General features: G+C 42.8%; 1 protein-coding gene across 2 annotated transcripts; it reads right to left on the bottom strand.

The window, feature by feature from the left end:
- Positions 1-29: 29 nt before the first annotated feature.
- On the bottom strand, positions 30-27,237 carry LOC124144914 (DNA repair protein REV1-like). 2 transcript variants are annotated; one of them, XM_046514534.2, is made up of 20 exons: positions 27,150-27,230; positions 26,212-26,358; positions 25,740-25,911; positions 24,025-24,139; positions 23,169-23,337; positions 19,567-20,258; positions 18,633-18,949; positions 17,468-17,592; positions 16,113-16,267; positions 14,114-14,233; positions 10,972-11,192; positions 9,679-9,823; positions 8,980-9,110; positions 7,863-8,194; positions 6,505-6,637; positions 5,247-5,510; positions 4,549-4,872; positions 3,659-3,836; positions 926-1,028; positions 30-424 (listed from the first exon to the last, which is right to left on the bottom strand). In XM_046514534.2, the coding sequence occupies exons 3-20, from the start codon at positions 25,854-25,856 to the stop codon at positions 298-300; spliced, it is 3,768 nt and encodes a 1,255-aa protein (XP_046370490.2). In that variant the 5' UTR covers positions 25,857-25,911; positions 26,212-26,358; positions 27,150-27,230; the 3' UTR covers positions 30-297. The 2 variants fall into 2 exon arrangements, with proteins under 2 accessions (XP_046370490.2, XP_046370491.2); XM_046514535.2 differs by lacking the exon at positions 26,212-26,358 and having other exon boundaries at positions 27,150-27,237.
- Between the last annotated feature and the right edge of the window lie 537 nt (positions 27,238-27,774).

Raw genomic sequence — 27,774 nt, 5'->3', positions numbered from 1 at the left:
CTCAGCATCTTGATTCCTGAGAGTTTCCTGCCCCCCCCCCTCCCCCCACCGAAGCACATGTAGCACATATGGTGCCTCCTCAGACAAGTGACTTTGTTTGAAAATATGCCTGTCTACCCAGCTGTAAATGGTAACTTTCAAGTGTCACACAGGCAGCTTGGGTCATATACTCCCAAGGGAGCTGAGAATGTAATCGGATTGCAGACTGATCCTTTGACCCGGGTAATAATGTAAAGGGCCTGTGAGAAGCCTGGCTGGAACTAGGCGCTATACAAATAGATTATTATTAGTATAGTATCATCTGGCAAGCAGCCAATCAACATTGAGCAGACATCCATGGACGGATTTGATCACTTCCTGTGTGCTTGTGAGAATGCTCTTGAATGATTCACGCCAATGTTTGTTGGCAAGCTTCCTGATTTTCCTGAAACAGAAATCAGAACATAATTTAAAGTACTTAAAGTTAGGTACAGAAGCTCACCTTTATTAGATGATCCAATCAATAGGCATGAGTGAGTGAGTGAGTTGGGTTTAACGCCGCTTTTAAAAGTATTCAAGTTACATCACAGCGTGTCAGCTTAATGTGGGAGGAAAGCCCGAAGTGATGCAGGTCTCAGACGTTTACCACTTCGGTGAAACCCACGAGCACGGTATGGTGCTGACAAACCTAGAAACATAATCGGGGCGAACCGGGATTCGAACCAACAATCATAGGTTTCTGGCATGCCCAAGGGATGCAACTCTACACAGCGAATCGCGGCGCCTTAGACGACTGGGCCACCCGTGCCCCCCAATAGGCATGAAGTAGTCAGACAGAATTGTGTATTCTGTAGAACTTCCAACTTGCTGATTGGTGAATCATGTCGTTTGAGTGACAGGGTCAAGAGGCTAATTGTCAAATGTAACACATTCCCGACTCACTGACCTGTTAAGGAACTTGAGGACCAGGTCGACCCGTTCCAGGTTATGGTCCAGGACAAGCTGACCCAGGTACTCCAGCATCACACTGATGTCTTCCTCCTGGGGCTCTGCAACACACACACACACCATCAGTTACTTGTACTAGGGCTGGGACGGGTCCAAATTTACTACCCGGGTACCTACCACCCTATTACCCGACCCTACCCAGGTACTCGCTGTAGATATTTAGAGATAGGTACAAACTGTCCGATTTGGAAAAGTTTGACCATAGCCCTGGCAAAATGTATATAGATGAACGTGTAAAACGATCCGCTCATGCATACACTGAAGTTTAATGCATGCAGTTTTATCCTTATTCAAACATATAAAAGTTAGAAGGAATGGGTGCATTGTCAGAAAGAAATGGGAACATTAGTGACTTATAGTGTAACCATAGAGTTTTAGATAAGTTTTGTCATTAAACAATATATATCACGTGACTAAGCACGGGTCCGGGTAGTCCTGTGGGTACCCGGGTCCTACTCAGGGCCCAACCGCCCCGAGTAACCCGTCCCAGCCCTAACTTGTACACCACACAGTGACACCTCCATCAGTGTACACAACACACCTCCAACAGTGTACACGTCACATCTCCATCAGTGTACACCACACACCTCCAACAGTGACTTGTACACATAATATCGTATGAAATACAACCTACTGAATTACAAGAACCATTTCGTACCCTGACATCCACAATAGCCATTATGATGTTTCTATTTCTGAATATCATGAAAAAGGAAATGCCAGCCTATTCAGAAATGCTCTCGACATCTGACAAACAAACTGTGGGTGAGTGGGTTGTATATAATGCCAGTTTGAGAAGAATGTCATATCAGCTTGTGGGAGGAAAACCTGATTCCCTGACGTTGATGTTTTGAATTAAACATCACTTTTAACATTATTTCAGGTATATCTTGGCTTGCCAGTCCATCAATCCATCCAGGTGTCAGTCCACCATTCATTCGTCAGTCCACCCATCACTCCATCCACCTGTCAGTCCATTCATTCATCAGTTGACCAATCAGTCCATTCATTCGTCAGTCCATTCATTCATCAGTTGACCAATCAGTCCATTCATTCGTCAGTCCATTCATTCATCAGTTGACCAATCAGTCCATTCATTCATCAGTTGACCAATCAGTCCATTCATTCGTCAGTCCATTCATTCATCAGTTGACCAATCAGTCCATTCATTCGTCAGTCCATTCATTCATCCGTTGACCAATCAGTCCATTCATTCGTCAGTCCATTCATTCATCTTGGCTTGTCAGTTTGCAATGGGAGAGGGGGAGTTTAATGTTACTTTGTACAGTCTATCAGTTACATCATGGCTTCAGGCTTAATTTGGGATCAAGGACCATGTGATGAAGTTCATGGACGTTTACGTTGATGAAACTAACGATCAGGGGCATGGTGCTGACAAACCAGTATCATGATTGAGTTGCGGTGACAACCATGCAAACTGACCCCAACTAAACTTCCTAATGTCTTCATACTTGTGTATCTTTGAAAGAGAAAATGCCCGCATATTTTTTAATCCCCCGGAATCCGAAAAAACAACAACTTAAGGTCTCCCTCTTATCAAGGTATTTCACCAACAAATCCTTCAATCCACTGATCCAAATAATCTGACCTTCACATGCCGCATGTCTACCTATCAATCAATCCAGTATGTCCATCCATCTGTCTGTTAATCCATCAATCAATCTACCCACCCATCCATATGTCAGTGGACCCATGGATCATTTCACTAATCTACCAATCCATCTGTCACTGCAATCATTCGTCAGTCAATCTGTCCACCGACTGGTCAGTCCATCAGTCCATCCAGGTGTCAGTCCACCATTCATTCGTCAGTCCACCCATCAGTCCATCCAGGTGTCATCCACCATTCATCCATCAGTCCACCCATCAGTCCATCCAGGTGTCATCCACCATTCATCCATCAGTCCACCCATCAGTCCATCTACCTGTCAGTCCAATCATTTGTCCATCCATCAGTCAATTCATTCATCAGTCCATCCATTCATTCGTCAGTCCATTCATTCATCCATCCACCCATCAGTCCATCCATCCATCAGTCCATTCATTCATCAGTCCATCCATCAGTCCATTCATTCGTTAGTCCATTCATTCATCCATCCACCCATCAGTCCATCAGTCGATTCATTCATCAGTACACCCATTAGTCCACTTGTCAGTCCACCAATCTGTCAGTCCATTCATACGTCAGTCCACCCATCAGTCCATTCATTTGTCTGTCCAACAATCAGCCCATTCATTCACCAGTCCACCAATCAGTCCACCCATCACTACATCCATCCATCAGTCCACCCATCACTCCATCCATCTGTCAGTCCACCCATCAGTCCATTCATTCATCAGTCCACCGATCACTCCATTTATTCATCAGTCCACCCATCACTCTATCCATCCATCAGTCCACCCAATCATCAGTCCATTCATTCGTCAGTACACCCATTAGTCCACTCATCAGTCCACCAATCTGTCAGTCCATTCATTCGTCAGTCCACCCATCAGTCCATTCATTCGTCAGTCCACCCATCAGTCCTTCCATTCATATGTCAGTCCATTCATTCGTCAGTCCACCCAAAAGTCCATTCATTCGTCAGACCATCCATCAGTCCATCCATCTGTCAGTCCACCCATTCATCAGTCCACTTCTCCTGTTTACCTGGACACGCCTCAAGCCACTCCACCAGCAGGTGCTTGACCTCTTCCATGCTAACAGCTCCACAAAGGTTCACCTGCTCCTCCTGTACCGCAGGATCAGGTTCCGTCGGGGGAGGGGCAGGCGTGGGCGTGGGCGTGGGCATGGCCTGTGGTGACTCTGGTAGGCTCTTTGCTAAGTTCTACAACATGTCATATACAGCACCCATACTGCTAGTGTACAACTCCAACTGCTAATGTCCTGTTAACCATTCCGTAGAGTGCCTCAGGTCATGTTTCAGAAATATATGAATACCGTATTTGACGTAACAAGCGCCTAGGGTGCTCTCAAAATTAGAAATAGGGGGCTCTTATTAGAATGTTATTTTGGTGAAAAACTCTTCTTATTTTCATTAAAAATGCCATCTTTGTGTTACTTATCCTATCAATGCTTCCACTCTCTGGGTTTGGGGTCTCTGAGAAACAATCCTTCACAATTTCTAAGCACAGCTTTTCATTTAAAAAACAACTGGTTATATTTTAGTGTCATTAATAGATCAGTCAAATAGTGGCGTACTGCTGCATTTGAAACAAAATGACTTTTAACAGTGATTTTAGTGACATGAACAAATCTTATATACCCAGTAAAGTGTAAAAATAATTCCATCATTAATATTTTTTGGGTATTAAAACATGCAACAAGATGCATTTTATTCAATAACAAATTCTGGTTCTGTCTGTTAAAAAATCTCAATATTTTCTCAGTTTTGTGAATATCAATATTGACTGGATTTTAACAGAAGAAAAATCTTTCCTTTGAAAAGTTTGAATTGCCTATTGAGAAAAAACAAGGGAAAAATCCTGGTCATTATTAAAATATGGTTCTCATGACAATATATTTTTGTCCTCACTAACCCTCACTGCATAGTTTGTTGTGATCTTCGGCTGTATTCTGAATTCTAGCTTCTTCGGACTCAGTTTCTTCGTCTTACGACCTACTGCGCGTCCTTTGGGAACTTTGAAGACAGGACTGGTTTTCCTGCTTCGCCCCGGTGATTTACTGGGCGACTTTCGAGGTGACTCTCTCCCCTTGGCCGGGGACTTGGCCTGCTGAAGCTGCATGAGAGGGGGTTGGTCGTCCTCGGCTGGCTCTGCAGAATGTTGGCCCTGACGAAGGTACTCGTCACGGATTTCCTTCTGCAGGTCTTCAGGGAGAGCGTTAAGACAACTCATGTCCAACTGTGACAGAGTGAAAGTTTGTGTTAAAATAGAAAACCAAAGTTCACCAATATCAATATGGTTGGTTGGTTGGTTTGTTGTTTAACGCCGCACTCAGCAGTAAATAATCACGTCTGGACCAGACAATCCAGTGATTAATATCATGAGCATCGATCCACGCAATTGGGATCGATGACATGCATCAACCAAGTCAGTGAGCCTGACCACCAGATCCCGTTAGTCGCCTCTTACGGGATCAGGTGGTCAGGCTCGCTGCCTTGGTTGTTGCATGTTATCATATTCCAATTTCGTTGATTGATGTACCACTGTAGGGTTATGAACCCAGGTCATCAAGGTAACGGACTAGGCTACCCCACTGCCTCAAAATGAAGTACCTGAGAGAAGGAGGGTAGGGCTTCCACGCTGCTTCCACCTTCTGTTTCAACAGTGGAAGGACCTGCCTCTGGCGAGTAGGGTGCCTCATCCTCATTGGTCACTGCTGCTTCCTGAGATGGCCAATGAGAACAGCCTGGAACTTCATCTGCCCCCTGATTGGCTGGGACACTGCTGACCTTGGCCTGTGCCCTCTTCGTGCCCATGTCCTTCTCAATCTGTGCCCGTATATCTGGGGGCAGCTCCTTCAACACTTCAGGGTCAATCTGAAATTATGCAACTTCACACATTGGTATCCTTTCTTAATGTCTACAGGAACAGGTGATATTGTAGGGTTGTCAACTGATGCTGTGTTGACTGACCCAATACACCTGAACTTCCAGTTCTGGTAATCAGAATGTGTTACACCTGCTACACCTGAACTTGTTCCCGTAATCAGAGCCAGGTACACCTGCCACATGTAAACTTGTTTCAGTAATCAGAATGTTTCACACCTGCTACACCTGAATTTGTTCTAGTAATCAGAGTCAGGTACACCTGCCACACGTAAACTTGTTTCAGGAATCAGAATGTTTCACACCTGCTACACCTGAACTTGTTCCCGTAATCAGAGTCAGGTACACCTGCCACACGTAAACTTGTTCTGGTAATCAGAATGTGTTACACCTGCTACACCTGAACATGTTCCAGTAATCAGAATGTGTTACACCTGCTACACCTGAAATAGTCACACCTGCTACACCCATGTGTGTTGCACAAGGTAATGGGTGGCCCATTGGGTCAAGGTGCCTCCACAATTCACAGATTTCAGGTTCAAATCCAAGAGTCCCGCTGATTATGATCTTTGACATGTCATCACCCTCCCTTAGCCAAAGTGGTAGACATCTATGGGGTGCTTCCTCCCACACCACCCTGACATGCCACGAGTCCTGTACAGAGGGATGTCACGCCCAAGTCACTAGTCACGTACCTGTGAGTGAGTGAGTTGGGTTTAACGCCGCTTTTAACAGTATTCCAGTTATATCACGGCGTGTCAGCTTAATGTGGGAGGAAAGCCCGAAGTGATGCAGGTCTCGGACGTTTACCACTTCGGTGAAACCCACGAGCACGGGTATGGTGCTGACAAACCTAGAAACCTAATCAGGGCGAACCGGGATTCGAACCCACAATCATAGGTTTCTAGCATGCCCAAGGGATGCAACTCTGCACAGCGAATTGCGGCGCCTTAGACGACTGGGCCACCCGTCAACCCTCATGTACCTGTGAGGGAGAAGGGAAGTAGTCGTGAGCCTCGTTGTGAGATTCCACCGTCTGCTTCCTGACAGGTGTCCCGGGCGATCCGAAGTCTGGCAGATAGGGGAGAGGCGGTGGCGTCCTCTTCGCCGTCTTTCTACTGAAAATCAATACAAAATAAACTGTTAATTGTGTGCTTCAAACTGATGCCTAAATTCTTTTGATAAATAGGTTGGTTGGTAGGTTTGTTGTTTAACGCCGCACTCAGCAATATTCCAGCTATATGACGGCGGTCTGTAAATAATCGAGTCTGGATCAGACAATCCAGTGATTGATATCATGAGCATCAATCAACGCATTTGGGATGGATGACCTGACCACCCAATCCCGTTAGTCGCCTTTTACGACAAGCATAGTCGCCTTTTACGGCAAGCATGAGTTGCTGAAGACCTATTCTACCCCGGAATCTTCACGGGTCTTTGAAAAATAGAATTCAATAGAATTTAAAGTCCGGGTATCTTCTAGATTTTTATGGCTTAAATGCATACACCTGCAGTGTGGTCACTGGATCAGAAACGGAATAAGGCAAGAAGAGCAATGTAAGCACGGGGGTTATCAACAAAGCTTCAGAACACTTGACATCCTGTCCCTTTAACTATACAATGCCGATGACCACCTGAAAGTTTTCAGATGCAGATTTGCAAATGAAATTGAGTATGTGATGCTCAGATAACATAAAATTTGAATCTTCTGTCTAACAATTGTTGGTTCCAAATTAAACTTCTGGAACAGAATTTCTGCAAATCTGAAAAACACATAAAGCTGTAGCTTGTCTAGGATGATATTATACTGATGGGAAGAAATAAGGTAACAAATATAAGGAAAGCAACTCTGACTCAACATCCGGTTTGTAAGGAAAATATGAACAGAGGTTTTTAAACAATGTAGATAAATATACACCAGATAAAACAGCTCCATTTTGGACATAATGTTCTTCACATAAACTAATGTTCTCAGGCAAATAAAACTGTGATGAGAACAAAAGTTGGTAATTTGCTTATTTGGTTTCATTTGGAGTGGTGGTCAATGAACAAAATAATGTTTATTTGAAGTTAGCCGTCCTCTCAGCATAATTCCAGCTCTATGGTGGCGGTCTGCAAATAGTCAAGTCAGGACCATACAATCCAGTGATTGACATCAACCAAGCCAGTGAGCCTGACCACCTGATCCCCTTAGTCGCCTCTTAAGACAAGCATGGGTTGCTGAAGATCTATTCTAACCTGGATCTTCATGTGTACAAACCAAACCGATTCTATCACATTACTATCAATAATCAGCATGTTGAATAAATTGATAGCAAACACTCTTAAGCATCACTCACTCACCGACTAAGTTCTTCCAGTATTGGCAGACTGCCAGAACAAAAGACAATAGCATTGCCTTCATCTCCAACACCATCATCGTCCATCTCCTCCGCATCATCGGATACGTATGTAGTCATATCTTCATCTGACAAATTGATAGACTCCGTTGCCTGCTTCAACCCCGAACTATGGTCATCTTGTTTGGGAGGGACAACAACCCTGCTCGGAGAGGCTGCACTTGGAGTTATGGATCTGTTTCTGGGGACTGCGAAGCTGAGGATGCTCTGATTGCCTGACCCTATTAAGCACCCTCCCAACGTGGTATTCTCTAGCCTGTGAGTCTGTATTCCGATCTACAACACACGCACAATCAATGAGTGAGTGAGTATGGTTTGTGGCCTGGGAATATGAGGCTGGACAGACAAACCAGTGATTGATATCATGAGCAATGTCCCACGTCAACGATTCTTACCACTCAATCCTTCTGGTCACCTTTTATGACAAGCAATGGGCCTTTTTAATACAGCAACAGCGATCATGCATAGCTTTTTCTCCCATTCTCCCTTTGGTTTTCGAGCTAACAATGACACAACATAAGCCAGGAACCGACTCTGATGGCAATTTTAGCACTAAGATAATTCTATACTTTAACACTTTGTGGGAAAGGGCCCAGGTCACACATCCCAGCCCACCTTTAAGTCAGCTCTTATGACAAGCTTGGAGTACAAACCCCATGAAGTTGACAGAGTAGGTTGGTTTGTTGGTTGGTTTGTTGTTTAACGCTGCACTCAGCAATATTCCAGCTATATGACGGCGCTCTGTAAATAATCGAGTCTGGACCAGACAATCCAGTGATTAATATCATGAGCATCGATCCACGCAATTGGGATCAATGATATGCATCAACCAAGTCAGCGAGCCTGACCACCCGATCCCGTTAGTCGCCTTTTCCGACAAGCATAGTCACCTTTTACAGCAAGCATGGGTTGCTGAAGACCTATTCTACCCCGGAATCTTCACGGGTCTGACAGAGGAAATAAGTGAACGCCTCAATGTTGTCGTTATTTTGACCATACACTGGTACACCCGGTCTGAAGATGGCCATTGGAACTAAGTAAGCAGTGCTATTTATACTTACCCCTCTCAGGTCGGCAGGGGGAGCTTTCAGGGCTCGCATCATTGCGATGCATTCTTTGGCGATAACCTTCCCGTCATCCGTCGCCATCGGGAGGCTGGAGGACTTGGATACATTGGTACATATTCCATGACCTAAGACAAACGAACACACAAGTACATGATATGGTTTGGGCAGACTCTCAACAGTCCATTGTAAAGTGTCATTGTCTCTTGCTTCATCAGAGTTTAACCAAACTCCCTCTTTTGGGGTACCATGTTTCCCTGCAACAAAGCTGACTCCTGACAGCAATAACATCATCATAAACAGTGGGAGTACCTCTTTCCCCTCTTCAACAACAACAACAACAATAATAATGATAATAATAATAATAATGATGATAATAATGATGATGATAATAATGATGATGATGATGATGATGATGATGATAATAATAATAATAATAATAATAATATGTTAGAAATGATGATGATGATCACTATGATACTATCCCATCTACAGCTACTACTGTTGCTGGAAAATATTCAAAATTATACTACATCTGCTACCACAAAATATCAATGACGATGATGACAGCAATGACAGCAATGACAAGGAGAAGGAGGACGACAACAATAACATTAACTAAGGCTTGCCTGCCATGTGTATTGCAGAATCACGATGAGTGATTCCAGCTACTCTCAGTCTGTAGTCAATGCCTACCCATGAACTTGGCCGTTTCCTTGGGAGCATCCCCTCGCCTTATCATCAGCTTCAGCGTGATCGTCTTGCCCCTCATGTTGATGTTCTTGAGGCGTGTCGCCACCTCCTCCGACAGGTCACACAGGAACTTCTCCACCTCAGACCCCTGTCAAAAGGCATTAATTAATCATGAATGCTGTCAGCAAAAAGAAATCGAAAATACCGATGAGTTCAAAAAGGAAAAAACATATTTTTATTACTTTAAAAATAAAATTATGGATCTCCTAACACCAAATTTTCGAAAAATGAAATTAAAAAAAATGTAATTAATTTTTCGAGAATGTATTTTTGTGTCAAGTGTTGCTATGAAATTCACTCACTCACATCAAGTGTGTGCAGAAGTGTTTGCTTATTGCTTAAAGCCACAATATTCCAGCATTATGACGGCGTTTTTTAAATATTTGAGTCTGGGCCAGTCAATCCGTGATTAAAATCATGAGCCTTGATCTACACAATTGGGATACGATGGGATTGGGATGTAATGACATGAATCAATCAAGTCAGCGAGCCTGACCACCCGATTCCTTTAGTTGCCTCTTACAACAAGCATAGTTGCCTTTTACGACAAGCATGGGTTGCTGAAGTGATTGAGTGAGATCAAACAGTCAAAATTTCTACATTTAAATAAATGGTAATTTAGATAAATGGTTACAGGACATTAGGAGTGAAACGTTACATCAAGGTCACGATACAATATGTATCACGATACACAGGTCATAATATGATACGTACCGCGATATGAATATTTACGTCAAATATTTCAGAGCAGGTTCAAAAGGTAAAGCTAGCTGAAGACAAATGTTCATAGCGGCTATTTTCAGAAGTGAACATCAAACCCAAATTACAGCACATTTCGTGATATTTGACTAACGAGTCGTAATTAATTTCTTTTAGCAAGTGTATCGTCTTGTATCGATACAGATAAAAACGTATCACGTATCGTATCGTCACATGAAAACTCACGATGCATCGGTGCACCGATGAATGGTTTCACCCCTACAGCACATGATCATTTCCTGTTTTGGAATAGCAAAAAGTTTTTGCGTGTTGAGAAAATGGTCCAAATGTAACAGGTGGATCTGTGAACAAGTAATCAAATGGGTGTGGTCCAAATGAAAAAGCAGTTGTGACTCATGAGTATACTGAACAAAACTCATTCATTTATGAAATTGTGTGCTCCGTCTTCACTTCAAAGAACTATTCACGATCCAGAACCTTCTTTTTATTACACAAATAAATGACCTTATAACCCACCCTCTGAAATCTGATTCCATAGTTGATCTCCGCAGACACCGATTTCCTTTCCTTCTCCATCTTGACCTGGCGGTCGTCCTGTCCACGACAGTTTTTGTACAGGGACTGTCCCGTCTTGGGGCCGAACTCCTTCTGAAGGAGCACCAGCGTCAGCTTCTGGAGATCCCCACACGTGGTCACACTCATGGTGTTGAGCTTCTTGGTCATGGAGTACCCAACACCTGAATCACAGAGTGAGTGAGTGAGTGAGTGAGTGAGTGGGTGGGTGGGTGAGTGAGTGAGTGAGTGAGTGAGTGAGTGAGTGAGTGAGTGGGTGGGTGAGTGAGTGAGTGGGTGGGTGGGTGAGTGAGTGAGTGAGTGAGTGAGTGAGTGAGTGAGTGAGTGAATGAGTGAGTGAGTGAGTGAGTGAGTGAGTCTGGTTTTTGCCACTTATTACAATATTAGCAATATTCCAGCGAGTGAGTGAGTGAGTGAGTGAGTGAGTGAGTGAGTGAGTCTGATTTTTGCCACTTATTACAATATTAGCAATATTCCAGCAATATTACAACGGGGGATGTCAGAAATTGACATCAAACATTGTACCCCCGTGGGAAAGGAACCCTGGTCAATGACGTGACAAGATAATGCTTTAACCACCAAGTGAGTAAAGTGAGTGAGTGAGTATGGTTTTACGCCGCTTTTAGCAATATTCCAACAATATCACGTCGGGGGACACTAGAAATGGGCTTCACACATTGTTTAACCACCAGGCCGACATCTGACCCTTTGAACAGTACTTCAGTTCTAGGACAGCGTGTCATGTTATCGTAGGAGGAAAGCCTATGCTGATATTGGTCCTAGGTTAACCAATCTGGTGAAACTCCCAAGTATGTGTTAGGTGCTGACAAACCAAGGATCATGGAAGCTGGAATTCCAACCCACAATTTCCAGAGTCGGGCAAACAGGGATCAGGAAATATTTTTTTGCCGATAGGACTTTTGCATTTTGGTCACGCCCACCTCAACTCAAGTGACACTTGAGTGTTCCTAGATATATAGTGGCAAACCTAAAGGACTAAACTCTGACTGTGTGCTTGAGAACGTAAAGCAATACACGTCTCTAAGCTTAGGCATTTTTTTTTTTGTACTTGATTCAGTGATCTGCCAAAACAATGGAATTAATAAAAATATTAGAAAAAGCATATATATTGTTCTTCTAGACTGAGTTCCTGAAACATTTACTTGTTTGTTTGTTCGTTTGTTGTTTAACGCCACACTCAGCAATATTCCAGCTATATGATGGTGATCTGTAAATAATCAAATCTGGACCAGACAATCCAGTGATTGACATCATGAGCATCGATCGGCAAAATTGGGATATGATGACATGCATCAACAAGTCAGCAAGCCAGACCACGCGATCCCATTAGTCGCCTCTTACGACAAGCATGGGTTGCTGAAGGTCTATTCTAACCCGGAATCTTCACGGGACCTGAAACATTTAAGCAAACACAACAACTCCAAAGTATATATACTCTTCCAGTAGAACTTGTCATGCATCATATTTCTTTGACACGTAAATTTACCTTAATTAATTTCCTGATCCCATATTTCCACCATGTCTCCAACATGGTGTTAACACCTCGATCACATGTCAATCATATCAAACATTGTTTCTAGTTTTATATTACTTCCTTGTTTGTTTACAAAATTGTTGGGGTAAAAAATATATGAATTAAAAAAAAAAATTTAACTTCCAGGTTAGTACTGCTACTAATGAATGAAAAACAAACTCATAGGTCACAGCATAACAAGTATGGTTGCAAAACAATAATGAAAGAAAATTTATTGTTTTTTTGTGAGAATAAAGATATTTATACACATTATTCACTACTTCTTACGAACAGTGGTGATAAAATCTCATGGTTTTTTCCATTTCACCTCATTGTAAAACATTGTGGGCAAAAACATAACATTCTCAAAGGTCAATTATTTGTGTCTTATTTCAGGGTGTTTTTTGTCGGTGAGTCTCACATGCCAACGAACTAAAAGACATAAGACCTTATCAATCATACATTTTTTTCTATGTATTTAAAAATACTTGAAATAATAAAATGTTGCTGCTTTGCCTTGATTTTGGACAATTTTGCATTGGGTTAAACATATCATCATTGTTTTCTTTCAAAAAGGGGACATTTTCTTGTGATTAAATGTGAATAGTAATCATTGGTCAATCAGAGGTTTCAAATCACAATAACATGCCTTTGACTGAAACAATCACATCACTGCTAAAGGAAATAATCATAAAAGAGCTATTCTTTCTACTAGATATCAGGTTATGGAAGAACTTCAAACCAAAACCAGCTCATTGTCTTTTATCGTCACATGGCATCTCAGTTACTGATGCCATAAGGTCCTTTGGTTCCATTTCCCAAAACAAGGGTAGGTAACTCTGAAAACTATATAACAGCTATGACGGTTCAGCGGTAGAGACATAACACTTTCTCAATCCCAATCAGTGGGAAATTAAGCTACAAATTATACAAAAAGAATAATGCTTTTGTGTTTGATTCTCAACTAAATTTAGACGACACATTCAACAATACATGCTTCGAAATTCAAAACAATGTAGGCTTGTCTCCCAATTGAGAAATGTGAGTATCAACTTCATTCTGAACTAGGTAGACACAATGTTATGGATAACAACTTCTTTAATACTGTAAAAAGCGACGTTTCGATGTAGATCCTTATACCGTTGTCAGAGAACACATAGGCGGAAGGATTAGTGATTATTGCTTTATGAGTTCAAAGTAGGCGGATGGGATGAAATAGCCTTGATCTCTGTTGATTGATGGCTTGTGGCGGCGAATGTGGACTGCTTCTGTTAGTTTTCTTTTAGTGAAATCATGGAGATTGTTGGAGAGGATTTGGACGTTGTCCCAATTGATATTGTGATTAGGACAGTTGCTGATATGGTCCGAGATGGATTTAATGGTGGGGGTTTTGTGCTCTTTCATTCTGGTGTTGATGAAGTTGTTATTCATAGCATTGTGTCTACCTTGTCACCCGACAACTTCTAAATAATGCCTATCAATCAAGTTCATTCTGAACTTCTATTACAAAACTCTGTTGATTGTTTACACAGCTACTGTTACCATACACACCTGGTAGGTCTCGGATGGATTGTTTAGTGATGAATTCTGGAACAGCATCTGTGGTCAAATAAAACTGACCATTTGGTTTGGCTGACCTCGTGGCAAGACGAGCCAGCAGAATATTCCTGCCTGGAATAAAAAATATGTAAGAGTTATATCCTTCCTTTTTAAGGTGTCATAATGAGTGAGAGGGAGTATGGTTTTACGCTGCTTTTAGCAATGTCACAGTCCCCAATCCAAACATGCTGACCAACATCCAGGATTCCAAACAGGACAAGTAAACAGGACAAGAAGTCTTTTTTTGTCCCCCCAAAATTGGATTTTTTAAGAGGTCCAATTTCAGAAGTATTTTAATGCTGCAATCAAAGTAGCACTGGTAATGTAAAACTAAGTGTTAGTCGCCTTTTACGACAAGCATAGTCGCCTTTTACGGCATGCATGAGTTGCTGAAGACCTTTTCTACCCCGGATCTTCACGGGTCCCCCCCTGAGAACACAAAGACAAATACTTTGACAACCATGTTACATTTGTTGCGGAGAAAAAGTCAAATGTGTATTAAAAGTTCATTGAGAGATACGACTTCCATGCCAGCATCAGACACCGATGGCCTCAGACCACAGTTCCCCCCAAGTTTCATCATGCCCCGGAAGGAGATGAGGAGAATATATAGCCCTGTTTAAATCAATCTCATTCAGATCAGACCTTAGTTCTCGTTACCGCTAAACAAAGATCTGAAGACACCCCATTATGTGTCACGTCACACCGACCTTTTCGCGATCTTTAACCGACCAATGGAATGACTGACAAGAAGTCGACATTAGCCAATCAGAAGGCAGCTTTCTCGTGCTTTACGGCACTAATTTCAAATTGGCGACTACACGTCGAAACATATTTTGACAAATTCTCGATTAAAAATTTGAAACCTGAACAAAAGAACATTCTGGTATAGCTAATAGATCTAGATTGTATGGATTGAATCGTTAAGCCTGTAACTATCGTTCAGAATACCCCGTGTTAAAAATTTTGAGGTTGCATGATTAGAAATCACATTCTGACTGTCACTTTTATGATCTGGTAAGAAACACTTTGATTGGTCGGATAAAAGGTCGTTTTGACGTGACCCCTAATGGGATGTCCTCAGATCTTTGTTTAGCAGTAGCGATCTGATTAACTAAGATCTGATTTTAATGAGGTTGTGTTTAAATGGGCTGTCCGGTCTGTGTCAAATTTTTTGGAGTGACTTGTGATAGCTTACACGACAGATTAGACATTGTACTTGTTGCAAATATTTTGGATACACAATCTGAACATGGTTTTGACTTCCCTTGAGTTGAGCCCAGATTCAAGGCTGATGTGTGTTTTGGCTCGATGCTTCAGGTGACCATGGTTGACAGTAGGGCTGGGATGAGTCCAAATTTGCTACCCAGGTACCCACCCCTCTATTACCCGACCCTACCCGTGTACCCACTGTAGGTCTCAGGAGATGTCTCAAAATGTCCGATTGGGAAAGTTTTAGCATAGCCCTGGCAAAACGCATTTGGATACATGTATTAAACAATCTGGTCATTTAGACACTGAAGTTGAATTAAGTTATATCTTTATTCAACCATGTGAAAAATTAGAAGGAATGGGTGCATAGTCAGAAAGAAATGCGAACATTAGTGACTTGTAGTGTAACCATAGAGTTCTAGATAATTTTTGTCATTAAACAATATATCACGTGATTAACCACGGGTCCGGGTAGTCCGGTGGGTACCAGGGTCCTACTCAGTACCCACCCGACCCGGGTACCCGAGTTACCTGTCCCAGCCCTAGTTGACAGCGGTTACTATGACATCCAGATAGTGTATCCAGGCTGACATTTTGCTTTTTTAGTGACAAGTGGCAGGTTAGCCAGCATGCAACAGGGGAACAGCCCATGCCTGTTGTGGGCCGTCATGTCACTGTCGATAGCAAAGACGGAAACTAATTGTGGTCTGAGGTAAGATATAAACAGTAAAACCCTTACTAAAGCCTGCCGACGCAGTACACCCTGTCCTGTCATAGATCTCCTTCCGCAGCAATGTTGCAAACTCCTCCGGTGTGCCGCCCGTGACGGCCAGGAGGTCGGTACAGTCCACCAACATCTCGTCACAGCTCACAGCTTCAATGTCGTGTGTGAAACTGGGGGCAGTTTGTGAATGGAAATAAATGATTTTGACAGTAACAGTTTACTAAATTGGAGTGGGAGTTGACAACCATGTTGTATTATCGTCGGATCCTACATTTTCAGATGTCATACTTTTTGGGATGGCCATGTTTTTTGCGAGTGCCTGTACTATAACAAAGGTTTGTAGCATCACGCAGACATTGTAAATACTCAGAGGATGGCTTGTTTTTAGGAGAAAATTGACCTTTATAAGTGCATGAGATGTCTTACAGTCGTTCAGTTGATTAGAGAGAAAACTACAAATGTTTCTTAAGCGTCAGAAAACCCATAACACGGTTATACAAAATGCACAAATAAAATATTTGGGCACATTTTCTGAAAAGTCCCATGGTCAGACTTGATATAATAACTGTTCAGATAATTATTGCAGTTTTTAGATACAATGTCTGATGAATGAAAGGTAGAGATGTTTTGAAGTATTGTTTTTATTACAAGACAAACTAGTGAGAGAAAAATAAGATTATTTATTTTACAGTCTGTCCAAATTGTTCATTTTAACGGAAGTGAGTTGACATCAGATGTATTTCTTAATGACATCAGAGAACAACTGTTTCCCAGCATCCACAAGGTCCCTATCGCCTGTTGGGTCACATGGACTCATTGTTAAAGGAACCCTTCAGCATCCACAGTGAGTGAGTATGGTTTTACGCTGCTTTTAGCAATATTCCAGCAATACTGTCAGCCAGCGCGCATGTATTGTTTTTGCGGAAGTACTTTACTCAGCGCTAATAAGTGGTGCTATTTGGTGTTATTGGATTAATGTATGGTTGAATTAAGGTGATGATTCTAAACCTGACTGAGGACATCTTTAGATAGAAATCCACTGATGCTTGAGAGGAGGGGGTGTCGCATTCATATTGAGTCGCATTTTTGGCTAGGGTCGAGTGGTCGCATTTTTTTGGAGACGCATTAATTTCACGATTTACAGTATCATGGCGGGGGACACAGGAAATGGGCTTCACACATTGTACCCATGTCACGAATCGAACCTGGGTCTTTGGCATTACGAGCGAAATCTTTAACCACAAGGCTACCCGACCGCCCCATAGCATCTACAGACAACTGGAACATACTCTGATCATCCCCTTATAAACTAAAATGTGCCACTGGCCACATACGACTATGAAATTAGGCTGCAATGATGTGAGCCTTACCTAGCTACTGTGTCATACAGAGCTCGAGACACCTCCTGGTATTTGTCGAAGTTGTAGGGGATTGTCACAAGATCGGGACACAACTGTTTGGCTGGCCCCATAAACATCCCGTTCTTCACACCAGCCTGTAACCATGGTAACAGAGAAAGTGAGTGAGTATGGTTTTACGCCGCTTTTAGCAATATTCCAGCAATATCACGGCGGGGGACACCAGAAATGGGCTTCACACATTGTACCCATGTCGGGAATCGAACCCGGGTCTTCGGCGTGACGAGCGGACGCTTTAACCACTAGGCTACCCGACCGCCCCTCACAGAAAAAGTGAACAAGGTTATTATTACTAATATTAGTCATATGTAGCAACAGCTTTTATGTATATCTGGGGCATGGGAAGCAGAGTAGCCTCCCTTGCTATGTCAGGATCCACTAATTCTTCCTGATTCTTGTTCTATCCACTACAATGTGGTAAACATCTACAACCTGAGTCACTTTTGAGTAACTCTCCTCCCACATAAAGTTGACAGCACATCAAACAACAGTGGTACTATTCAAAGTGGCGTTAAAGAAAAACAAGAGTCATCAGAAGACGATAAATGCCCCCGCCCCCCAAATAGCAAAAGGCACCACTTCAGGCCCTGGTTAATACATGTACCAGTTTGGATGAAAAATCCTTCATGGTTTTCAAGTTACAAAAACAGGATGGATGGACCGACAGTGATGACTCCCCCCCCCCATAATATCCTGGGGGGATAAAAATTTGTTTACTTAACGTATATTAAAACAACCTCCACCAATGCATAATCTAATGGTAAAGAGAATTAGATACACCAAATGAGGAATAAAATATAACCTCTCCCTCATAAATTTAATTAATGCTCAGTTCTGAGACTAAATATGAACAAAGAAAAACATCGGTTTTGTCAAAAAGTCATTACTTTTTTCATAGACATTTGCATATTTCCATATTTTATCATGCATCCAATTATGATGCATATGGCCCTTTAAAGAACAGACTCCAGGAAAGATCTGACATTAAAAAAGATGATATTTACAAAAAGGTAGGCCAAAATATAGTATTATCTGGACAAATCACAAGTGTAAGCGAAAATAAATAACAAATGTAGGAATTATTGGAACCCTGTGACACCAAATACAGCTAACTCACCCTTCTCGCTTCATAACTACAGGAAGCAATTTCAGCAAGAGAATGAAACGTCTCTTTCCCCGTCGATCCCTTTGGTACGAGAAAGTCAATTTCCCTCATCTTCCCATCATTGTCGTCCCCTTCTTCTTCTTCTTCTTCCTCGTCCAACCTCGAGTCGGCAAATTCACCTGCATTGCTGATATGATTGGACCTTCGACCTTTCTTCCCTCCTTGTTGACGTTTCAGCTCCCACTGCTTCTTCTCGAAGCCAAAGTCTGACCCTGGGGTTTCCTTGGCTGTCCCCTTCCCCCGGGAGTGGGTCACGGCAACTGGGAGACCTGGGGATAACATACACATACATATAATGATAGCAAAGCAGACACTTGCCAGAGAAAAGGTGAGGTGAGGTGTGGTGAAATTGGGTTTAACGTCGTGTCCAAGATTATTGCACTTATATAGCGACGTGCATGCACGTGTGTGTGTGTGTGGCTGCTTGTACTAGTCCGGACTGATGCCGATTGATAGTGCTAGCTCACTGAGATACCATGCTGCAGTTTAACATGAATAACCCACTCAGACACAGTATACTGACTCTGAGCTGACCAGTCCTTGTTTTAACCCCTTACTGCCGAGTGCCAGACAGGGTAACAACAAGTACCATCTTTTAATGTCTTTTGGTATGACGCGGCCGGGGATCGAACCCCGGACCTTCCGCTCTCCGGGCAGACACTCTACCTAGACCACGGAGAGAAAAAGTACTCGCCAGAGAAAAGTACTCCAGACAAAATGGCAAATTGCTTATCTGACACAAATTAACCCCTCCTGGGCTGACATGGAGATCGACTAGACTGACATTTTGACATGACCAAGGGACGCAACTCTGACGACTGGGCCACCTGGGCCCCCTGCTATAAATACAAAAATACTGAAGGCAATTCTTAAATGAAACCCTTACCTCTGAGTTCAGGCTTGTCAAGGAGCCCGACCGACACAAAGAAGCAGTCCATGTCCACGTGCATGATGATCTTCTGTGGCTTCCCACTGCAGGAGCCGGATGTGAAGTCACCACCCCCTGTTCTGGACACACTGTCCTGGTGAAACTGCTGCAACCTCTGTCGCCCTGGAAACGACCCATCACTCTGTTTCTGCAGCTCGTTCACATAGGCGCGGTACTCAGCTCCCCACGTGGATATATGATGCAATCGTGAATGAGTATAAAATTCCGACAGAAAATTAGATTCTCCTGCACGGGCCATTTTCGTGTGTGTGAATTTGTCATGATAAGACCCTGTTAATTTTCCTGCTGAAGTGTGCGTCTTGTTCCCGGATATTTCTTCATCAATATTGTCCAGACTATTCTCGTTGCTGGTGTCATGCATATTTTCTATGTCCTTCGTTCGAAGGTTGGCCAAATCTTCGTCTGAACTGTCTTCATCCGACATTGGGTCAAGGTCATGCTTATTTAACATATTGCCATGGTTACTGAACTTGGTGCAGCCAATAGATGCTGCTGAGGCTGTGGAGGATACACTTGATGATCGGCTGAGAATGGAGGTCTTGGTGAAGGACGTGAGGCCGTGTTGTGATCTGCTCTGTGCCGTGTACAGCTGGTAGTTGGTGTACGGAAGCAGTTTGCCAGCTGTCACGCTGGAATTGAGTATAACACAATCTCATTAAAATCAGACCTTAGTTCTCGCTACCGCTGAACAAAGATCTGAAGACATCCCATAAGGGGTCACGTCAGAACGACCTTTCATCTGACCAATCAGTGTGTCGCTTACCAGATTATGAAAGTGACAGTCGGAATGTGATTTCTAATCATGCAATCTCGAAAACTTTAACATGGGGTATTCCGAACGATAGTTACTGGTTTAACGACTGAATCCTTACAATCTAGACCATCTATTAGCCATTCCAGAATGTTTGTTTTGTTCATGTTTCAAATTTGTAATCAAGAATTTGTCAAAATATGTTTCGAAGCGTAGTCGCCAATTTCAAATTTGTGCCTTAAAGCACGAGAAAGCTGCCTTCTGATTGGTCATTCCAAAGTTCGCGCAAGGTAGGCTTGACGTGACCCGTAATGGGATGTCCTCAGATCTTTGTTTAGCGGTAGTGAGAACTAAGATCTGATTTTAATGAGATTGAGTATAACAAGAATCAAAGAGTGAGCAGGATTATATCTTCCTCAACAATACCCATGCTGTTACGCTCAACCTCACACCATTCCAAACCACTTTTGGTTCACTCTGACCTTACTGTAATGAAGTCCATGAAAGTGACAGAAAGAAATATGTTCTATTCGGAGACAATTTGGCTTAAATTATTAGACTGAAGTGAAAGGCATCCCCAGGCTAGTCCAGTTAGTAGAATTCAAACCTTTTAAATTTTGATCTCAAAGGATATCCTTATTTTCTGTATAATTTCTATCCCTGCAATAAGTTTCCATAAGGGACTGGCTGTTTATTAAAGGTGGGGAATTGGTCTTAGAACCATAACATATTTTGCCGACCCCATTTTATGTAGTTGTAATAAATTTTGGCGACCCCCACCCCCTTTTACTGGGTCATTTTGTTTCATGACCCTCTTTAATCTCCCCCACTCCACTCAATAATACATGACTAGTCACTTGTTCCAGTATTGTCAGTAAACATGTATGAATCAGGGATGTGAGCAGGTTTTCCTGAAAAAAGAGGAAACGTCTAGGGGGGTCTGGGGGCATGCCCCCCCCAGAAATTTTTTAAACATTTGATTGCATTTTAAGCAATTTCGTGCAGTTTGGACATTATTCACACCAAGAAATGTAATAAGTCAATGGCAAAAGTCAATAAGTAAAAAAAACAAGATGGCAGATGCAGTAAAATTTCGAAGTTAAATTGAATAGTACAGTCTGTCAGCACATCTCATTTTCCCAAGACAAGAAAGTTAACTGACTATAAAAGTCCAGTTCCCACACTCAGGGCACATGCTGTGATATAACTGAATACTACTCAAAGCAGCAACACAACTCACTCACTTTCTGTCTTTAAACTTTATTTCCGCTCATCCACATCACCTCCACAACCCCACCTGTCTGACCACTTTAGTCCTGCTCCCTACCTCTCTGTGATCCACTCATCCACATCACCTCCACAACCCCATCTGTCTGACCACTTTAGTCCTGCTCCCTACCTCTCAGTGATCCACTCATCCACATCACCTCCACAACCCCATCTGTCTGACCACTTTAGTCCTGCTCCCTACCTCTCAGTGATCCACTCATCCACATCACCTCCGCAACTCCATCTGTCTGACCAATTTAGTCCTGCTCCCTACCTCTCAGTGATCCACTCATCCACATCACCTCCGCAACTCCATCTGTCTGACCAATTTAGTCCTGCTCCCTACCTCTCAGTGATCCACTCATCCACATCACCTCCGCAACTCCATCTGTCTGACCACTTTAGTCCTGCTCCCTACCTCTCAGTGATCCACTCATCCACATCACCTCCATCTGTCTGACCACTTTAGTCCTGCTCCCTACCTCTCAGTGATCCACTCATCCACATCACCTCCACAACCCCATCTGTCTGACCACTTTAACCCTGCTCCCTACCTCTCAGTGATCCACTCATCCACATCACCTCCACAACTCCATCTGTCTGACCACTTTAACCCTGCTCCCTACCTCTCAGTGATCCACTCATCCACATCACCTCCACAACTCCATCTGTCTGACCACTTTAACCCTGCTCCCTACCTCTCAGTGATCCACTCATCCACATCACCTCCACAACTCCATCTGTCTGACCACTTTAACCCTGCTCCCTACCTCTCAGTGATCCACTCATCCACATCACCTCCACAACTCCATCTGTCTGACCACTTTAACCCTGCTTCCTACCTCTCAGTGATCCACTCTTCCACATCACCTCCACAACTCCACCTGTCTGACCACTTTAACCCTGCTCCCTACCTCTCAGTGATCCACAACTCCATCTGTCTGACCACTTTAACCCTGCTTCCTACCTCTCAGTGATCCACTCATCTACATCACCTCCACAACTCCACCTGTCTGACCACTTTAACCCTGGTCCCTACCTCTCAGTGATCCACACCACCTCCACAACTCCATCTGTCTGACCACTTTAACCCTGCTCCCTACCTCTCAGTGATCCACTCATCCACATCACCTCCACAACTCCATCTGTCGGACCACTTTAACCCTGCTCCCTACCTCTCTGTGATCCACTCTTCCACATCACCTCCACAACTCCATCTGTCTGACCACTTTAACCCTGCTCCCTACCTCTCAGTGATCCACATCACCTCCACAACTCCATCTGTCGGACCACTTTAACCCTGATCCCTACCTCTCAGTGATCCACTCATCCACATCACCTCCGCAACTCCACCTGTCTGACCACTTTAACCCTGCTTCCTACCTCTCAGTGATCCACTCTTCCACATCACCTCCACAACTCCATCTGTCTGACCACTTTAGTCCTGCTCCCTACCTCTCAGTGATCCACATCACCTCCACAACTCCATCTGTCGGACCACTTTAACCCTGCTTCCTACCTCTCAGTGATCCACTCAGGCCGTACGACCTTCATCCCCTTCAGCTCCTTGACCTTGCTGTCTGGGAGGTTGGTGGCCACGATGTGAGTGACCCGCGTCCGGTACAGGTACTGCTCGAACGTCCCTCCATGGCTGGTCAGCAGACGGCGCAGCTCATCGGAGGATGGCTCTGTCACAGAAGCACATAAATATCAGCAAGACGTGGCTCTGTCACAAGATGTCAAAAGCAACAGTTAACCATAGTAACAAATTCTTTGCATTGATCAATCAAGGCTTCATTATATACAAACTGACTGGTCATAGATTCAGCACCAAAAGTTTTTCACCTGTCACTCTTTGCATTTCTCTCACAGGACAAATTTACTTTTGCCATAAATTTGTTTGCTACACTAAAATATATTACCGCTGTACTACGGCGGACTGTAAGTAAGTTTTGCCCAGACAAACCAGAGATTGATATTATGAGCAATGTCCCAGGATACAATGACAATCTGTCAATCAAGTCACTTAGCCTGACCACAAAATCCATTCAGTCTCCTTATGTTTGTAGAGTATGTTTTATGTTTCCGAGTCCCATGATGGGATTCAAACCACGGACCTTCTGATCCGAGGTCGGACGCCTTGTCCACAAGACCAAAAAGGTTTACCCCGTCAGCAAGCTCACAAGGTCAGGATCTGTGGGATGACTCCACGCCCTGCTACACAAGCATCAAATAAACATGGCCGACGGTTATCTGGTATGATGCAAGTTAGGGCTGGGTCGAGTCCACTTTTAAACCGGGGACCCACACCCCTATTACCCGACCCTACCCGAGTGACCCGACCCAGCCCTAATGCAAGTGTATGTGTAACTTACTTGTATAACCATTGACATAGACATGAATTCCAGTAAAGATGTCCGAGCCAGATGTTCCCCCTGCCATGTTGAACTGGTCATTAAGCTTTTGCATCTTGGCCTGCATGTAGCCGCCCTACAACAAACATTTGCCATGGGCTAATTCAGTATAATTCTGTACACAGTGACCCTCTCATTAAACACTTGGTTTACAAGATATAATTTTACTTTGTAAGAGGTCCAAAAAAACAAACAAATTATAAACGTTTTTTTCAGATGAGCTCCTAAAAAATCATCAGAAGGGTTTGTTTATTTGATATAGTTTTAAAGATCAAGGGTTACTGTATTTTATTGTGTTTTGTGTGCACAGCCATGAGAGGGGGTGCTTTCTTTACCATACTGATCTCATTAAAAATGACTTCTCATTACTGAAAATCAGTTACACATTCAAAATCTAAATTCAATCTGACTTTTTGGCTCAGCAGATTCTAAACTAAGTTATGAATAATAGATAAGGATAGGGTTTTGGCAAAGATCCATGAGTAATGTCAAGTATTGGTGACTAGTTTCAAGCTGGAGGGCTCTCATCACACTGTAAGTAGGTAGAGCTCCTTTTATACTATTTGTGTTCCAAGGGATACTGGATACCGCTTTTAACAGTATTCCAGTTATATCACGGCGTGTCAGCTTAATGTGGGAGGAAAGCCCGAAGTGATGCAGGTCTCAGACGTTTACCACTTCGGTGAAACCCATGAGCACGGGTATGGTGCTGACAAACCTAGAAACATAATCGGGGCGAACCGGGATTCGAACCCACAATCATAGGTTTCTGGCGTGCCCAAGGGAAACAACTCTGCACAGTGAATCGCGGCACCTTAGACGACTGGGCCACCTATGCCCCCGTGTGTATAGAGCTTGGGCTGGATGTAGTTCCAGCTGGGATCAAAGAGTCCACCTTCGGTCAGAGGACGTAATACCTCCGGAAGCGGGCTGGCTCAACACTGTGCTAACAGCCTAAGATCAGAGCTCCAGATTAGCTGCGTATATGGTAAAATATGCATCAGAAATGCAGAAACATGCAGTAAAATATAATCCAAGCGTATCAAATGCGCAACAAACATTACAGATACGCTACAAAAATAAAACTTGTGCGTATCATCAAAATATTGTGAAGTAACCCTGCATATTCGATTAGCAAATCAGCAACTTATTTTGAAATTATAAATGGGCATTCCATCAACCTTGCCAAACACCACGATGACAGTTACATCATGATCATTTGCCATCACACTTTCTTGTGGAAGTACCATGGTATTTTTGAGTCCTGTAAAGCTTTCGAACCCACACAACACCAGTTTTCAGGGCCTAGATGAATAGTGTTGTTAAATATTTGACTTAAATACCCACATGTGTAAAAACTAGTGGCTAACAGAAATTTGAATACCCAGATAGAATTACTGATACCCAATGATTTTAAAATGCATGGGTAAAATACCCACAACACCAAAAGGTTATCTGGAGCTCAGTAAGATGAAAACTTTATAAGCCGTGAGGCCAAGAGGTCAACATCCACCAATTGTCTACAAAGAGTTGTGACCTGCCAGGGTCTACAAATCATGGATTCTAATCCCAGGTTCGCCTCAATCGGCACCACATCTCTTCTGTCCCAGAATCCCCACAGTGTAGTCATGGCAATAACATTGTGCAACAGGCCCCTAGGGGTACTGTATCCTCACCCAGGCTTCAAAACCGTCTCCCTCATGTGTCAGTTTTCTCATGGCACTTCCTGACGTAGACTCTGAAGAGTTACCTCCCCTTCTAGGCCGACCTCGGGTGCGCCCTCTTGACGACATGACGTAGCCCTTGGTGGATATACTAAATCACCATGTCGACTCGGTATGATGAAACCTGCATCAAATCAAGCCCTGTATGAACAAGTGACTCAGTTGGAGCAATGATACCTATATTCCAAGCATCCTGAAGCAAAGTTATGACATTGTCAACTGAAGATATGTATACTGCTGTCCTTTAAGTAGAGCATTGCCTGATCGAATGAAGTAGCTGCCTATGTTTTGTCCAAAGAAAACTTAATGACTACAATCATTTAAAAACAGACCCTTCAAAACATATTTGCCTTGTTGCCTTAGGCCCTATAAAATGATATGCCTCAACATGCTCAAAGTCTTGACTGTCATAATGTTACTTCACTGATGATGGGTCTTTTTGTATCATGGTAGATTCGTGACCCAGTATTTTCGTATCCCTTTCACAACCGGGTAGTTTTTTATCCCTTTGGTTCTGTCATAACCAGGCTTTCACCAAGTTCAAGGACAGGATCGGAATTTCTGTTTGCACCTGACAATAAATTACATTTTTAGTAGAGTATACCATGTGATACACATATTAGTAGCATTACCCATAAGCAAAAATGGGACCAGTACCTAACGTGCCAATGTGGAAGTGACCTCCAATCTTAATGATTTCATGCAATGTTTTTGTAACTATATATCTCTAAAACTGATAAACTGACAAATATAGATCTATATGATCCGTGTAAGGAAATAACCTGAGAGTAAAGAAACTACTGGAACCCATGCACCAGTACCAATGAAACACAATTTCATACAAGCCTATGTTGCGGTCATAAAATTTCCGAGTCCTGTGATGGGATTCGAACCATGGACCTTCTGATCAGAGGTCGGACGCCTTGTCCACATGCCTTGTCCGAGGTTAACCCCATCAGCAAGCTGACAAGGGAAGGACGTCATCTGTGGGATAACTCCACGCCCTGCTACACCTACATCATAACATGATCTAGGCTACTTGTAAAATCATGCTTGTTAATGTAGGATTTACACAAACCTACCTTGGCTAACAGAATAATAACAGTAACAGACAGGTGGCTCCCAAGGGTAACTCTGAAACCTGATGTGTGTAAATGAAGTACGGAGACGTACATTTCATACGTTTTCAATAGCTCGTCTTTACAGGTTTCTTCTTGTTTGCTCTCTATGTTGACTTGTGCCACAATACTAGATCCTTATGTCATGTTTACTACGTTCTAGCCCAACTGTCAACTACACCAAGCCTATGTTACTTGTTTGAAAGTATAAAATGAGTCCATCCCTGTACTAAATGAAGTCTACCTTTCTATTGTAATGTCAGCAGCACTGAAAACTTCAAAAATTGTGCAACTTGTCCTCGCGCCTGAACAAAGCCATTACGGAAGTAAGGGGCATAACTCTGGAACATACTGACTTGCCGCTAAATAACATTGCAAAATATTTTAAATTGTCCCCAACCATAGAAAATAGAAGAATTGTCCGTGCTTATTTTGTGCCACATATTCAGATGATGTTTTATATATATATACATTTATTTAATTAAATTGGTTGATGATAAATACGTTCAGTGAAGCAGAGACTCTCATTATTGACCGGAAATGTGAAAAACATCTGATAAACATTTCTATAAATATATATATCTTCACTGGTTACTAGGGAAGAAGTATGTTAATGTGACATCTTAAATTCTGGATCCCCAACGAAACAAGAAAATATTATTGGTTTGTCATAATTATTTTTGCTGAACGTTGATCTGTGTGTAAATTATCACTGAACAAGCCCACTAGGAATGGACCGGAAACTAGACAATCCGTACCCACGGAGATTCGTATCCGACGAAAATGGCAAACCCGTTCTAGAATTCTCATGTTACATTTCAAACATTCATAAGTTTCATTCATTGGTGAATGAACAATTAGCCTTTTCA

The sequence above is a fragment of the Haliotis rufescens genome, unplaced genomic scaffold, assembly GCF_023055435.1.
Source record: "Haliotis rufescens isolate VD_foot unplaced genomic scaffold, xgHalRufe1.0.p SCAF_55, whole genome shotgun sequence".
Classification (NCBI taxonomy): domain Eukaryota; kingdom Metazoa; phylum Mollusca; class Gastropoda; order Lepetellida; family Haliotidae; genus Haliotis; species Haliotis rufescens.
This window is presented reverse-complemented; position numbering and strand designations above follow the sequence as displayed.

Coding starts and splice junctions, on each gene's coding strand:
- LOC124144914 (XM_046514535.2), bottom strand. CDS start 25,856: ATGTCGTCAAGAGGGCGCACCCGAGGTCGGCCTAGAAGGGGAGGTAAC. Junction 24,140..25,739: donor GAGACGGTTTTGAAGCCTGG/GTGAGGATACAG, acceptor TGTTTGTTGTAG/GGCGGCTACATGCAGGCCAA. Junction 23,338..24,024: donor CTATGTCAATGGTTATACAA/GTAAGTTACACA, acceptor CTTCTGTGACAG/AGCCATCCTCCGATGAGCTG.